This window comes from Zonotrichia albicollis, chromosome 3 (assembly GCF_047830755.1).
Source record: "Zonotrichia albicollis isolate bZonAlb1 chromosome 3, bZonAlb1.hap1, whole genome shotgun sequence".
Classification (NCBI taxonomy): Eukaryota; Metazoa; Chordata; class Aves; order Passeriformes; family Passerellidae; genus Zonotrichia; species Zonotrichia albicollis.
Window position 1 is genome coordinate 75,659,210 of NC_133821.1, and position 16,533 is coordinate 75,675,742.

At 44.6% G+C, this 16,533-nt stretch overlaps 1 protein-coding gene across 2 annotated transcripts in view; it reads left to right on the plus strand.

Moving 5' to 3' along the window:
• The first annotated feature begins 1,131 nt into the window (after positions 1-1,131).
• MAN1A1 (mannosidase alpha class 1A member 1) overlaps positions 1,132-16,533 on the plus strand; it is a 137,050-nt gene continuing 121,648 nt past the window's right edge. Inside the window, exon 1 of one of the 2 annotated variants that reach the window (XM_005492610.4) lies at positions 1,132-2,037. In XM_005492610.4, coding sequence (XP_005492667.1) covers positions 1,453-2,037 — 585 coding nt within the window. In that variant the 5' untranslated portion in view covers positions 1,132-1,452. Of the gene's footprint in view, positions 2,038-12,940; positions 13,519-16,533 lie in introns of those variants that run through there. The other variant, XM_074537912.1, reaches the window with a different exon arrangement.

Sequence of the window (16,533 nt, forward strand, 5' to 3'; positions counted from 1 at the left end):
CATGCCAAGCCCATTTTCAAAATCATGTCTTTAAGGCTTACACAATGCCTTCTCCCTGCCCTTGCTTAAAGCACAGACTTCCCTCTACCGTCGTTTTGGTTTTTCTTTTTTTATCCCTTGTAAAATAAAGCCATGCAAATACGCAAACACACCAACCTCAGCATCCTAACTTGTGGGACCACATATCTCACTGTTTTCTTTCTGACTGTGTGGTTAACCTTTTGGGGGAAATGTTCAAGATTACAGTGCTGGACTGCTGTGAAATTCTAGGTAGACTCTGAGTATGTTCCCAAAGAGTTGGAGACAAACTCCTGGATGTTGGCTGGGTTCCCTTTTTCTGTTAAAGTGACACAACATTTTATTCTTCTTACATGCCTGCTGATTATTGCATTGCTCTGTAACACGGGCAAAAATAATAAATCGATATCTTCCTTTTTTTTCTTTTTTTGGAAACTTTCCCTCTCGCTTAATGCTTGGGGAGCTGAATGAAGCAATTTCATCCACTATCAAATACAGTATTTCCTTGTGCCAACACACGATGGTCTTTTCACTCGTACGAGTGTAGATGAACAGTCGGATTTCCACACTGCACGGATACATACCCTGCTCCCTTGGACAAGGTGCACTTTTACCTACAGAAGAAAAAAATAAATAAATGAAATTAACCCTTGTTGTTCATACAAAGATCAGACAAGGGCTCGCCCTATCCCGGCGGCTCGGGAGTTGTTCCCGGTCCCGCCGTGCCCCCCCTCCCCCCGCACCGCCCCCGGCCCGGCGCGCGCCCGCGGCGAGTACGGGCGCGCCTGTGCACGCGCGCCCGTGAGCGCGCAGGCCCCGGCCGCGCGCCCCTGCGGGCGTACACGCGCGCGTGTGTGCGCGCACCGGCGCGCACGTGGGTGCGCGAGGGCGCGCCGCCGGCATCCGCCGGAGCCGCCCCCCCGCCCGCCCCGGGCCAACGCCGCCCACGGGGCCGAAGCGGGTGCGCCCCGCCACTGCCGCTCCCCTGCGGCCGCGGGCTCCGGCGGCGCCCGGGGCAGCGCATCCCGCCGCTGAGCCCCGGACCCGCGGGCCGGCAGCGCCCGCGCCCCGCCCCCCCCGCCATTGGGCCGGCGGCGGCCCCGCCCCGGCCCGCCCCGCCCCCGGCTGCCCGGCAGTTCCGCGCGGGCGGAGCGGGGAGCGGCACCCGCGGCGGTGGCGGTGGCGGCGGCGGCGGCCCGGTGGCAGCATGGGCTGGAGCTGACAGCGCCCGCCCCGCAGACGCTGCCGAGCGCTGCCGGCGGGAGCGCAGAGGGAGCGCGGCCGCGGGGAAGGGAAAAGTTGCCGCGTCCGCCCGTGGAAACTTTGTGCTGCCGAGGCGGGGAGGGGGCGGCGGAGCCGAGCCGTCCGGTGCGGTGCGGTCCCTGCGCGGCGGCGGCGGGGCGCGCAGTGCGGTGCTGAGACGGCGCGGGGGTCATGCCCGCCGCCAGCTTGCTGCCGCTCTTCGGTAGCGCGGCGGGGCCGGGGACGCTGGGCGGCCCCGCGGGCAGCGGCTCGGGCGGCGGGGGCAGGAAGGCGGCGGGCCCCGGCGCGTTCCGGCTGACGGAGAAGTTCGTGCTGCTGCTGGTGTTCAGCGCCTTCATTACCCTCTGCTTCGGGGCCATCTTTTTCCTGCCCGACTCCTCCAAGCTTCTCAGCGGCGTCTTCTTCCACTCGGCCGCCCTGCAGCCGCCGCCGCCCGGCGGGCAGCCCCGCGCCCCTCCGCAGCCCGGAGGCGGCCCAGCGGCGGCGGCGGCCGCGGGCGGGCCGGGCAGCCTGGAGCGGATCCGCGCGGACCACGAGCGGGCTCTGCGGGAGGCCAAGGAGACGCTGCAGAAGCTGCCCGAGGAGATCCGCAGAGACATCCGCCAGGACAAGGAGAAACTTCTGCAGGACGCCCGCGGCAGGAAGGAGGCGGGTGCCCCCGGGCTGCCCCAGCGCCTTTTCCGCCAGCCCGTCGGCGCCGTGGGGCAGGAGCCCGCCGACCCCGACGTCCGGCAGAGGAGGGAGAAAATCAAAGAGGTGGGTGATGATGGCTGTCGGTCCCGCTCTAGGGGATGCGCCTCGGCACTCCCGCGCGGGGCAACAGGTCTCTGCCGGCTCTGGCGGCGGTGCTGGGGAGCCCTGACCGCTCCTGCCGCCTCCTCCTTGCGTGAAGAGGGTCTTTCTGGCCGGCTGTCCCTCGGTAGCCGCAGCGCAGGTCGGCGGCGTCGCCCGCGGTTGCATCCTCGCAGCCCGCGGTGCGTTCCCGCTTGCGGGCCCGCGCTGCCGGCTCCGTGCCGGCTGCGCCTCCCTCCCTCCCGATGTTGCCGGGTTCCCCCAGCTGTTGCACCGAAACCCGGGCAGAAAGCAAAGCCCCGCGAGGGCTGGCAGGCTGGGGATGGCTTCGCGGGGGAGAAAGAGCGGCGCGGGTGCCCCTGCGCTGCCCACGGGACGTGCCGGGCTCTGACGGTGCGTGTCCGATCCTCCGTGGGTGCGGAGGCGGCGGGGCACGGCACAGGAGCTGCCCGGGGCTGTCCGGCGGGGCGCAGGTGCGGTGCAGCGCTCCAGAGGGGTCACGGTCCGACTCGGGTTCGTGCGGTTCGCTATTCAGCGGTATCGGCTGTCTGAAGAGTTGAGGGCATTTGGCAAATACAGTCAATTTAGGTTGCCGCGGTAAAGCGTCAGAGCTGTGTGAGCTTTGACGAATTCCTTCAACCACCTTTTTTTGGTCCTGCTGCTCGGTTGGTTCAGGTACCGGTTTAAATCCTTCCCTACAAAAACTCTGTCTAGGTAATGCTGTCGTGGGCAGAGTTTGACAGGGTCCTCTAGCAGAAGAAGAATTTCCTTAGTAGTACAGTTCAACTTCCCATCAGTGCTGGCTGGTTTATTTATCGAACTGACAATTTCAGCTGCCTGCAGAGATTAGGCTTTATGAATTAATTAGTAGTATATATTTCATGTACTGTGGTGATGGAAACGAGATAGGCTTACTACAGAGACTTACTACGGAGTATTTCAGTATTTGTGAAATCCGGTTAGCCTTAGTTAAAATTATTTATTTTTATTGTGTGTTTGTACAGAGTGCTCTGAAAAGTGAGCTGTGATATCACACGGAGCATCATGTAATAAGCTCTCACAAATATCAAGTTGTGTTCTGTACTCTGGAGTCCTTGTGTCACTAACTATTTCACCAAACTGTATAGCATAGTTTTAAGTCATAAACAGCATGTACCAATGCAAAGGTATTTTGAAGGGAGAAACTCTTAGGAGTACATGGTACAGACCACATCTTGAAGTGTGCAGAGAGTATGTTGCCTTCTGGTTTAGTCATGCAGTCTCCCTGAGACATATGGAAAGTTAGAAATACCAGCAAACTCTTTTTCCAGCTATGTGACATTGCCATGGAGAAGTATTTAGGAGTAATGAGGCTCCAGACCTGATGTACCTGATTCTGTGGTACAGGAGACTGCAACAAGTAACTAAACAGGAGGAGGAAGATAACACTTAAACACGCTGCTATCCTGCTGGTCCCACTGTGTGCCAGCCAGTCTGAGTTACCTTTAGTTACATGTGGATATGCATGTGTTTGTGTACTTACAAACATATGGCCAATATCTCTTTAATTTCTTCCTCCCTTTCCTTTCCATCCTCTCTCCTCCACTTCCACACAGAGCATCAGTTTCACAGTAGCCTCCCCAAACCAGAGTTTTGGCTGTTTAAGCATAGGAGATGACACGGAAACTGCACTTTGTTTCCAGGTCTTTGCTTTCATTCATACCCCAGTTTAAGTCCTCAATACTAAGTTTCTTTTCCTCCTAAATCACTATGTGATCTTAACATCTTGATTCCTTACTTGCTTTAGCATTTTGGCAGTACTTTGCCTGGTTTGATTTTTGTCTTTTTTCCATTGACAATAAAACAGTGTTTCTATTCTGTGCTCACTTGCTTCACATTGTTTCATGTGTTGGCTTTTTTGTTGCTGTTCTCTTTGTCTTTTTGCAAGATTTAGTCCCTTTTTTTATATTGTTACCTTAGTGTCAAGATGGATTTCTAATCTGCAGGCTTTTTAGCTTAGTTTTAAAACTTTAAATAGTTTAAAAATGTATCTTTTTAAAGTATGAACTTTTGTACTCTACTGTAAATGCACAGAAACCAGAATTATCCCTTAAAAGTTTTTCTCTTTGTGCCCAGTGGTTACATGCTGGAGATGCAAACATAAAAAACCTTCCTGCTTTCATACTCTTTTGAGCCTGGAACTCGCATCTGCATTGTATGATTTATGTTATATATCTAGAATTCAACATTTGAAGCTAGTCTTGGTGATACTTTTTACAGAAGGAAGCAAGTTACTTTAAAGGAAAAGAATAAAAAAAATAAGATTGTTCTTCCCTGTGTTTCTGTTCTAGAAGGGCTCTGTCCCGCCAATGTGCTGACATAAAGCTGAGAGGAGCTGAGAGGGGAGATACCTTAGAGATGCTTTGTCCATTTACTGTTTTAAATGTTAAGTTGACATGTGTGTTTAGAAGTCCAGCCAGTACAACATCACTTAGAATCACAAAGCAATGAAATGCTGTGATTTTATGGCATTTCTTAGCCAAGTTTTGTTCTAGAAATTTTAACCACTTTTTCTACAGCTTGCTCTGTTATATTACGAAAAAAAATTAACAGGGTGAAACTTAAACCAAGAAGGAAATAAAAAGGTTCTTGAACCTCTCGTAGTATTTAAACCAACATAATATTACCAAAAAGAAAAAGAAATGATAGATGCTTATTGAGTGAGTAAAATACTTGTGAAAACACAAAGAAGTAGAGATCCTGTTGCTATGAGGGAACCCTCACTTCTTTTTCACTCTGTCAGAACTATGTGGTTGCTCTCAAGCTCTGAGTGGAAAGGTCTGCCCCCCTGTGTTACTGGGGCCTGGCTGTGTGCAGGGAGGGGTGTGAACCAGAAACCAGCGATACTGATGGGCGCTGTGCTCGTGCTCTGTTTCTCTTCTGATGATGTGTTACAGGCAAACTCAGAGGAAAGAGCAGCGCTGTCAGCCGTGAGGCTTTCCCCACCACTTCCTGTTCTACTGCTGTCGGTTGCTTGTGGCTGCTGAGTTTTTGACTGCCTGTCCTGGGTGTTGTCCTCGTGCAGGATGCCTCATGGAGGCTCGAGCCATGGAGCACACTTTGAGCATTAGCAGCACACTTGCATTTGCCAGAACTTGCATTCTTCAGTCAGTTCCTCCAGTGCTCCCATGAGTTGGAGCGAGGTCTGGGTCCCTGGTATGCCTGTGGCAAGTGCCTCCTGTGGTATCTGTTCCTTACCTGGGAAAAAGGAGTGGAAGGCAGTGATCTGTTCCACTCAAGTGCAATGTCTTCCAGTCTCTGCTTTTGTCACTATTGGTTATGGCTGGACTCAGGAATCATTATTCCTGATGTCAAGGCAAGACTTACAGGGGCATAGGTGGTTGATGCAAGCAAAAGAAATTATTAGACAAGGATGATAATAGTGGAAATAGGCTATGGAGGCAGGAGATGCATTCTTTTAATTAGAAAAATCTGATTTTGAGTCTTCTCCAAGTCTCAGTCCTCTCTCTTCCAAGAAAAAAAACGGTGCTGGAATTATTTAAGTGTAAGGAAAACAGCAAAACCTAAGCTCTTTTTATTTTAAAGCAAAAGAATAGAAATGATGAGTGAGCTAGCTCAGGTACTAGAAGCTATATAATCACATTAGTGTGGTGCTCTGCCCAGACTAATTAATCCTGCTGAACAGCAAGCTCTATGGTGGAGCACCATACTAATGCAGCTGTGCTGTTCTTGTACAAGGTAACTACCTTGGAAACTGTTCATGTTATTGATCAGGGCTGTTTGGACATGTTTTCAGGATAAAAGCCTCCCTGGTAAACTGGAATCAATGTCTAAAGAGCATGGTCATGCAGTGCTCCAAGTACTTGCACAGCTCTCAGCTGTTGCAGTCATGTAGTACAAGTCCTGCAGAGAGGAATTTGAGCACCAGTACTTTGAGCTCAACAGGGCAGTGGCTGCAAGTCAGCAAAACAGACTCTGCAGCTCCCCTCCCTGTCCTTCTAATAAGAAATGAATTAAGGTGGCATTGGCAGTGTGAATTCTGAAGCTTTTTAAGTCCAATGGTGGCTTTTATGCAGTTTAGATGAAAATCTCCGTAATGTTACAGGGACGTTCAACAATATCTTGAGGAAAGAAAGCTTGTGAGCATGGAAATAAAGCACTAATCAGAAATCTAATATGTGCTTGACATTAAATACTTGGGCATAATCAGATGTCTTCATTAACGAGGAGTGATGGCGAAATAATGGGTGGTCACTCACTGTTGTGGAAGGGCAGTTGGCTCCTTTTGTCTTCCTGCATGCTTCCACCAGCTGCTTTCCTACTGCCTGGTATCCTGGTGCTGCTGCTCAGGAAGGTCCAGTGCCAGCTGGATGGAGTTTTATTTCCTTATGAGTGTGTTTACATGACAAGGTGAGCTCACTAATACTTCTCGCTATTGGAAGAGGAGAAGTCTCTTCGTACCACTTTTGATTGCCTTCTCCCACTATCTACTTTCTGTGACTTTCACTGCATCCCTCCATAAGCTGCTTCAGCTCAGTAAGTCAGCTAAAAACTGTCAGAGAAAAAGAAAAAAAAGAAACTGGATGGATTTCTGCTAAATTTTCTGTCAGGTTGGTGAGTCAAAGGGTTGACTTGGTGCTAGTTTTGGCTGTGGTGAGGGAACAGGTGGAAGAAAGGTATGAAACCTCTTTGAGTAGCTGTGTCTTAGCACCTGGTATCTGTTCTTCTTGCCTAAGTTCTCCATTAAAACTGAATCTCTGCAATGAGACTTTTGCAGAGTAAAGGTTCCATCTGCTGTAATCATCTTTGGCCGAATGAAGCATTTCCCTTCTGAAGGTTTACCTCCCAACCCCTCTTCTCATAACAGAAAAGGAGACAGGAAATACAGAAACAGGAATTACTGAAGCCCCAGCAACTGTAGACTAAAATTCAGAGCGCTTTTACGTGTGAAGACCTTCATAGGAGAGGAAACAGTTAAAATACAGCTGTTTAAGTACTGGGTGGTTTGAATTTCAAACAGAAAAAGCCACATTCCCTGATGGTACATTTCTTTAAGAATATGATTCAGTGAAAGGAAAAGAGTTGACATGTAATGAGTAAGCAGTGTGGTGATTCCTGCCAACATGCTGATGATGCAATCAATGCATTTCGAAAGAAGTTTTCCTGAAGTATCTTGTGACCTTAATGCTGACATGGTATAGTTGTTATTAAGTTTGTTGAAGTTGAAAATTAATCTTGTTTTTTTTCTCACCCAAAGCTTTGTTTACTTACTTGTAATCTTCAGTATTTTTGTATTTGCTATTTCTTTTCGAGTGTTTGATAGTGCTTTCCTTCCTGATAAATACTGTTTGTGTTGTGTGGTTGTTTTTTTGTTTTTGTTTTTGTTTTTTTTTTGTGGTTTTATAGAAGTCACTGAGGAGGTGAATAAAGTGCCCAAAGATGGGAATCACATATGATAATGGTAAGCTGGAGGTGGCCAGGGTTGCCTTATGATATCCAAAATGTCACAAACCAATAAGCTAAAGCGCATGCTTAGGGTTAATGTCACTACAGGATGCAGAGAAGCTTCAGCTGTGTTACTGAGTATGATTCAGTGACTCACTTGGCAGAACCTATGGAGAGCCAGATCAACTTGCCAACCAGATGTGAAGCTACTCTTGCTTTAGTTGGGTTTGTGCCCTGGGGGATAGGGAGCTGAAAGGGTTTAGTGGAGTTCTGAGCACAGTGGGTGCAGCGGACCCCCACTGAGCCCACTGCAATTGGAAGGAGAGGAAAGTGGAGGAGAATGGTCTGAGGTATCTTTATGTCCTCAAAATATGAAATAGGGTATATATTTGCCGAATTAATGTTCTTCCTGATAAGACACTCTGAGTTTTTTTTCGGGAAGGACACTGTTTTAGGCACTGCCTTGTTTGGATTTGTTTTCTTTTGTTTGGGGATTTTCAGTGAGAACCTCATAGCCTCCCTTCAGTCAAATGATCTTGTATTTGAACTGGGATCATGAGTTGGAGGGGTGTTTCACTGTATGACTGTGTACGTATCTGATTGGAATAGGATGTGTTCCCAATTGCTGGTTCTTGTTTTTATAGCCTTGCACCTGTTTTCTGTGTGCTAAGAATAATATTTAATTTTCCTATCTTCAGGCTTGGTCTGTATTCTCAACAGGTAAACTTATCAAAAGTAACTGGATGTCCTTTATAACCAGATCCTCAGAATTGTGGAGAAAATGAAAAGGCTTTAAATGTTGGGTGAAAAACATCTGGTTTTCACAAAAAAAAAAAAAAAACCAAACCCAACACTAACAAACAAACAAAACAAGCACGTGATTAATTCTTTATCTTTCTGTAAAGGCAAAATGTGAATTCCAGACAAATAGGACTTTTCATGAGAACTAAATAAGGTGATGTAAACATGTGAGAAAAAGCTTAAAATGGAATATCTCCTGTACTTCAGCAGAAGTTACATTCTCATAGTGATGATTTTGTACTTGATGCTAGTGTAGTAGCCTATGGCAGCCAATTAATATAAAGAAATAGACTAAATCATAATATTAGTAAGTACAGTTGCCTAAGGCTGTAGTTCTATGCTGCAGACAAACTGAAGCAGAAAAAATTCCACCTGTTTATTAAAATCTACTGTTAAGACCAAAAAAAGGTCTTATCTCATTCAGGGAGCAAATAAGAGTGGTAGACAGCCAGGCTTTGATACCTTCTTTGAATGTTAATGAAAGCACAGGATTTATGAAAATGAAGCCATGGAGAGGCAGAAGACAGCTCTTCTTGTGGAAAATAATCATTGTCCTTGCAGAAGGACCTGTGACTGTTGGATGGACAGAACTTTTCTTAAAGTTGTCTGAAACACACCACTCTAAGGATTGCTGTGTGTTAATTTCCTCTTTGGTTAGGTTGGGGTGTTTTCTAGCTCAGGGAGCCAGCATAAGAGGAAATTTCTGTGGTTTGCATCTTAAAGATACTATCTTGATAAGTGTTTCCTTTATTTACAAATAACAAATTTGTCTTCCCAACTTATTTGGCACAGTAAGAGTAATATTTCAGGAAAGTGGCTTTGATTCAGTGTTTGCTCTGTCGTAACAATGCAGCACTTACTCTGACAATAAATTGCCACCTGAGGTGGTACAGAGATCATGAGACACACTGGTTGTGTGTCTTTTTGGTAACAAACTCAAGTATTCAGATGTGTCTCTGTGTAAAGCAGGCTTCAGACACTCTGTTTTGAAGGGTTTTGTGGTCTCTTCCTAAGTTATTTATAGAAGAGCTGTGATTTTACAAGTGAGGGAAATAACTGGGGGGGATGAGGAACTGTGAATTAAGCAATATGGGCAATGTACCAGATGCTCAATATGCTGATTCCTTTTCTGTGAAAATCTTCTTTAACCACAACATTATTCAGTTGTTTGTTTTTTGTTTCTCTTTTTTTCACTGAGTTGTTTGAGCTTTTTAAAGCATGTGACATAAAGATTGTGTGCACACTTCTGAGAGGCATCTTCTGTTTTGCTGTTTTCCACTACTCTTTTTAATCGTGTCTGCAAGTCTGTTATGAAAACATAATTGGTGAGTAATGAAGCTTATGCTTCCCTGAACCAGATGAAATGAAACTTTTTACAGACTTGTGGTTGAGCCGCAGTTCTATTGCTTGGCAGCCCTGCCTGCAGAGTCCAGAAGGCTTTGCTGTTGAGGGGGGAAGCACTTGGGTGCTTTTCTAGGGCTGAGAGCCCATTGATTCACACAGGGTTGCACAGTGAGGTTTCAGAGCAGAACGTGGAGACCTGGTTCCTGTTTGGTCATTCCCCTCTAAACCAGGGGCTGTTGCTCTGTGCTCGGTGAGGGCTGTCTTGGCTCCCACCTGTGCTGCAGGTGTCCAGCACGGGTGAGTCACTTCATTAGGGTCAGGTTAAACCTGAGCTTTGGAGTGAGATTCATGATTGCACATGAGCAGCTTTGCTTTACCACTAAACTGCTGCTAAATGCATGGTTTTATTGCAGGGACAGGTCAAGCCTGAGACTCCCTGGTTCTGTGTTTAGATCATTAGCTTTGGAAGCTTTTGAAGCAACACTTGAGCGCTGTGCTCCAGTGCTGCTATGAAGGAAGGCATGTAGAGTAGTAAAACTCCTAGGTTGCCTTTCTTGCATCTTGAAGTCTTCAGTTTGAACTCTGTTGTAACCAAGAAAGGCTTGCATGAAATAATATGACAACTTGCTATAACTCTCCACAGTAAGCTGGTTGGATTTTATAGCTGATATTTATGAAGATACAGGTATTGCTCATTTTGATGCCTCTGATTTTAAAAGCTTTTCAAACAGATTGGATGAGCACATAACCTGCTGTTACATTCTTATAACTGTTAAAATTAAGCATTCACAGTCCTTGTGGGAACACTGAGATGTGCGGTCTCTTAGGCAAGGGTAACTACAAGTGTAAAATCTATTTTCATTTGTCTTCCTACTCCTTCTTGGAAGCTGCATGCACCTTGGTTTTAGACTTGTTTTAGGAATACAGTAAGTGAGTGGACTCTGACTTATTTGAAACTTGGGCCCTTTCTTTTAAGGGCAAGTCTCTAATCAGATAGGAAAATAGGTGAAAATCAGGAGAGATGGTAGGCAATACTGTGCAAAGGACTGAAAAGATTCTGTGCATGAGCTGATGGCTGTGGAACATCTGGCTGTTATAAGACACTGTGTGCATCTCGAAAGTACTCATAGAAGAATCAGCTTCTTTCTCTGATACTGAGTAGAAACAGAAGTTGAAGTTTTAATGGAAAAGATTGCAGCTTTGCACTTCCCATATTAAGGTATATAATGATGGCGATTTAGGGTAGAGGCAGTACTGTGTGTTTTTCATATGAATAAAGTAGAAAGAAAGAATGTATGATATTTTCTTCCCAGGATTTTACATCATCTCACATGTGTAGGGGTGATGATATTGCTTGGCAACATAAGCTCTCTTTTTCAATTATTTATTAAAAGTCAGTGTCTGCTTTTAAAACATTGCAGTAAAATGACATTAGATCAGTGTGGCTTGCTTCTTTAATTAGCATTCAGACCACTGTGAGACTATTTTTTAAAGTATCTGCATACTTTTCTTTCACCTAGTTCCCTGCTTAATATGAATCTTTGCCTTTTGAAATTCTTTTTGTTCAGGGGCTGCTTTCTTCCAAGGAAATAGGAAGTAGCTAGTGTAAAAGAATATCAAGCTAAAAAAAGCCATTTTGCTTTCAAAGTGTAGTGCTTGAGGAGATAGTAATTTTACTATTCAGTGACAGACACATGCAGATGCAGACCCAGCCTTTAACTCTGCTCACACTTTTCTCACTGCCTTTGAGCACTGACATCTGTTGGTGCAGTGAATGGTGCTACTGCTGATAAAGCTTTGCCCATACTGCTGTCTGTGGGGAAATCTGTTGCTTGCTACTGTGGTTGTAGTTCTCCACCCATCTGTGATTTTAAGAATTGCACTTGAAATTCTGATTTGGACCTAGGTAGTAATACTAAATTCTTCAAAGCTTAAAGAAAAGAAATAGATGTTAATCATTTGCAGTGATGGATTTCTGTCCCCCACCCCCATCAAAGAACAGAAAACTTAATTACCATTTAGAGAGTAGAAGAGTTATAAATGTTACTGATTTTAAAAGTTATACCACTTCAAAACTGCATGCTGCTTTCTCTGTTCTGGTGAGATCGTCTGAAGAATCACCATGGGAAAAACTATGCCATGTAAAGACGGACTGCAAATTGACTGATATTTCTATGTCTTATTCTGTAAGTCTCTAGAGTAAGTGTGGCACTGAACTTGAACTGACTGAAATAGAAAGGTATGTGATCTTGTCAAGGGCTGAAGTGACATCACAGATCAAGAAGGGCAGTTCAAAGAAATGGTCTTTCTGAAGAAAAGCCCTTATGTGTCTTCATGCATTTTCTTTTTTAAAAAAAATATTCATGTATTGATAGAGATGTATTCATATCTCTCTCCACATAAAAGTTTTACATAAGAGTGGAATAGGTTGTGCAATTGGTCTGTTGTCTGTAGCTGAGAATGCAGTTTGCTGGGACAAGCTCTGTGTGGTCTGCAAAAAGTTAAAGGCATAGTGTTTGTTTTGTTCTACAGATCGTCATATAAATTGAAAATATACATATGCTACAAGCAAAATCCAGAACATTAGGATGAAGCAAAGACACCCTTGTGTTTCAACAATCAGCTTTACACAAGTTATTTTTTTATTATATCAATCTAAATATTATATAAAGTAGATGTCCTCTAAGAAAGTTTTCAGACTTCATGGAAACAGTTTTCGTGTGAAGCCTTATCATCTGTAGGCATTATGGAGACTCAGTTGGTCTGTGTTTATGCACACTGTAGTCCTATTTGTTCTTTTTCCCAGCCTTCTGCTTGCCATAGAATTTTTTTATTGAGAAGGAGAGAAATTCAGGCTTGCCACTGGACCTCTGGAGGCCTGATCTCTTGCATAGAGCAGAGCTGACTTCAAAATAAAATTGAGTTGCTCAGTCTTGTGCACTCAAGCATAGAAGATCTCTGCAGGGGGAGATTCTGCAGCCCCTCTGACAAACATATTCCAGTGTCTGAAGACCTTTATTGTAGGATTTTTGAATTGTTATCGTGGCTAGATACAATTTCTCTTGCTGCAACTGATGACACTGCCTTTACTTTTTTCATTGTGCCACACTGAGATGATCTGGGCTACCTTTTCTCTATTGGTATCCCCTAAGTCATTAAGAAGCCTCTCTTTTCTAGACCAAACATACCCAGCTTCATCTGCCTCTTTTCATAGGTCATTGTATTCTCTATAATTTAAAAAGAATATCTCTAATTGTTGCAGAGAAGCTGAAAACCAGAAACAGGCTTCCATTTGAGGCATCAGGAACATAACATGGAAAGTGTTGGGTGCTTCCCATCATTAGCATGAACTCATGCTAACACAGCCTGCTGTACAGTTCAACTTCATCATTGCAAGGATGTTTATTTGTGTTCAACCAGGTGTTCACCAGGACCCCCAGGACATCTGTCCCAGAGCTGGTTTTTAGCCCCTAAGTTCCTGTTATATACTTAGGCATAAGATTTTTGCATTTGGCTTTATTTGGTTTCAAGAGTTGGTCATCAGCTCCTGGGATCATTCAGGTGGGAGCCCTCTTGTCCACCTTGTTGACTGCTGGAGTTTGGGTTACACGTGGAGCTGGTGACTGTGCGTGTTTGCTCTTTGGATCAGTTGAACCCCAGGGACACGTCACTCCTAGCTAGCTGCTAGTTAGATTTTGACCTGTTTACAGCTGTCTTGAGAGTGTCAAACCAGCCACTTTTTTATGAGTCCTTTTTCACTGCTCAGTGCTCAGGCAGGACTCTGTCAAAAAGCCTGTCAGGGAAATTGTGTCTGCTGTGCTGCCCTCATCCACAGAGCCAGTGGCTTCCTCATAAGTAACTGGGTCGATTTGATACATTTTGCCTTTGGGAATTTTTCCTTGCCATTTGCAAAGGTGTTTTGTTCTTCATATTCCTGGAAATAGAGTGAAGGAGGTTCTGCTCCATTTTCTTCCAAAGGTTTGGAATAAAGCGGTCTTGTAATTCCCCAGAATTTCCTTCTTGTTTTTTTCCTCAGTCACCAGTGCCCGGTTGGTTTGGTCCTTCATTTGTTGTTGATGTAAAGGCACCTCCTGTCCTCTGGCAGGTTCCAGATGAGTTTTGGCTTCCTCTTCCCTGGTGCCCAGCCAGTGTTTCTGACCTGCTGTTGGACATCTCGCCACATTTCCTCCCCCCTTCCCTGGAGGTTCGTGCTCCCCCTGAGCTCCTTATGCAGCCACCCTCCTCTCCTGATGTGGCACAGTGGAGGTCAATGAGATCTCCTGGGCACCTACAGGGGATTCTCCCATGGGATCCTGCAGATCAGGTCCCTGAAAAAGCTGAGCTCATTCCCCTCAAGTTCAGGGTCTTATATTGCCTTCTGCAGTTCTTTCAGGATTGTAATCTCTGCTGTCTAGCATTTAATTTGAATAGACTTGGGGTTTAGACATTTCTCATTCATGCATCAGTTGCTTTGAAGCAAGCTTTTATCCTGGGAGTTGGGGTGGTGGAGGAAAATGCCAATGCAGCCTTTCCTGGCTATTTTGCTGCCTCTCTCTTTCTCTGGGGAAGCCCAGAAGGAAACTGTATATTAGCTCAGCAGATATTTTTTATTTGAAAAGATGAGGAAGTGTTTACAGGACAAAGAGATTTGGTTAATACAGGGACTTGCCATTAGAATTTTTTAAATACTAGCTGTTGATGGGAAACAAAGCTCTTAGTTGCAGCTTTTGCCACTTTTGTGGCTGTAGATGGGTGACGAGCACACTGACATGGTTTGTGTGCTGTTTTGAGGTATCTTTCCTCTGCATACCTCTGATCAAAGTATCAGTCACCTGATGTTTATACAGTGCAAATATGAAACAGTAATTTCAAAGTTGTTAGGCTTGGAGTTTGTATTGAAACTTACATGGATGCCATTAAAGTAGGTTTAAAGTGCAGTTCTGTCTGATTTCTGATTTCTTTTTTAAGGGTATAACCACTTATAAACATGTATTTTTCAATTAAATTTCCATCTGGTTTTTGTGACTTATTTTGGTGTTCGAAAGAGGAACTGTAAATGTTTTTACAGTGAGGTTGTACTGTTGAACTACACACGGATTCAGAAGAGTCCAACTCATCAGTGTTTGATTTTCTGTCACTTTTGACATCATAAAGAGGTCTGGCTTTACAGAAGCTAGGTTTTGAAAATGAAGTCTTTCCTTGCACTGCCACATGCTCAGTGTCCAGACCCTCTAGTCACTTCTAAAAGGGATGGTTTCCAGCATTATAGAAATACATGAGCATCCCTTCAGTTTGACATACCTATTCTGATTTTGTGATGTGAGAAGCAGAGCTCCTCCTATCTATAGCAGGGACTATATAACCTTCCTTTTGCCCCAAAGTTATGGTCCTTTCTTATGGGAACAGTGACTACATACAGTTTTTATTTGGCCCTATAAGTGTGAAAAGGTAGCTGTTTAAAACCTATAATGAGTATTTTTGGTAGGAACTGAGTAAGTTTAGGAAAGGGCTTTGAAGTTTTAAAGAGGAGTTAGGCTTGTTTTAATTTTCATTAGACTATTTTTTCTTTAAATTTTCTACTGTACCTGAGTATGGAGCTTTAATTTCATCCAGAAAGTAAGTTATTTTGGATGCTCAGCAATCTACAGCATGACCAGTGGCTGCACTTGTCCACTTCTACATTTTTGATCAGTGCCTTCAATCAAAAATTCAATATTTTCCTACGTAAGGCTGATCCTGTAGTCTAAGCTAGTGAAGTCACACCATTTTGATCTCTTGCACATGAAAAGAAACTTCTAGATGAACAGTCACCTGGTGGGCACTGAGAGAACTTTTTTTTTGTCAGCTGTAGTCTTGATCATAAGAACCTGGAGGACACAAATGTTGATGGAGCTGTTTTACACACAGAGTAGTGCACTGCAAGGTGTTACATGTGTTCATTTCAGAGTGCCTCTGCAGTGAGTTCATGGTGTGCTAATTACCCATTACTGTGTTCTCTGATGGGGGGATTTTGCTGAGTTTTTCCTTATCTTTTGTTTGAGCATAGTATTTCTGTGATGCCAGATTTATTCTTTATTTTTCATGAGGAGTTTTTCTCACTTCAGATGCCTGCCACTGTTTGCAAAATGTCTGTTTTCTGAGGAAGGCATAGGACTGGTGGCTGATGCCAAAGACAAGTCTCCAAACCAGCTTAAAAGTCCCCTGTGTTCATGTGAGCAGTGCAGTGTAAATAAATGTGGACGTGATCCTCTGCCTCAATGCCAAACACACTGAAGTATCTGTTTTACCAGCCCTACCTTGTGTCCACATATAGAAACATTCCCTAAGAACTTTGTGGCTGATTTTACTGCAGCATCACCAATAATGATTCTCTTGTGCTTGGTAGCTTGGTTGCCCTTAATCCCGCGTTATGTGGGGACCTTCTGCAGGCCATGAATGTGCTATTATTTGGAAGATAATAACTTATTCATAATTTCTTTTGGATATTCCTGCTATGCTGTAATATCTGGTTTCAAATATGCTATTTCTAGGAAGCATCCTGGGTGGCATTGTACATGTTTTAGTCAAAAACAAGAGGGAATTTGTTACATGTTACGTTTCTTCTCCCCACCTCCTCAGTCTCACTCAAATTTCAACTTCAGCCTTTTCCTTGGACTTTACTAAATTCCACAAAGATGTTATATATAAAGAAGGAGAGAAGATTTTCTGATGGGATAAGGCAAACTTACTCTTCCTTAGTTTGAAAGCTAGTAACTGGAATGTTGTGAGTGTGACACATTTTACCAAGGAAATCAGCATTTAAGAGCGTTTGGAGTGGAGGAAAATTTGTGTGTGTTTGGATATATAAATCTATATGTCTGTTAAGGAAAA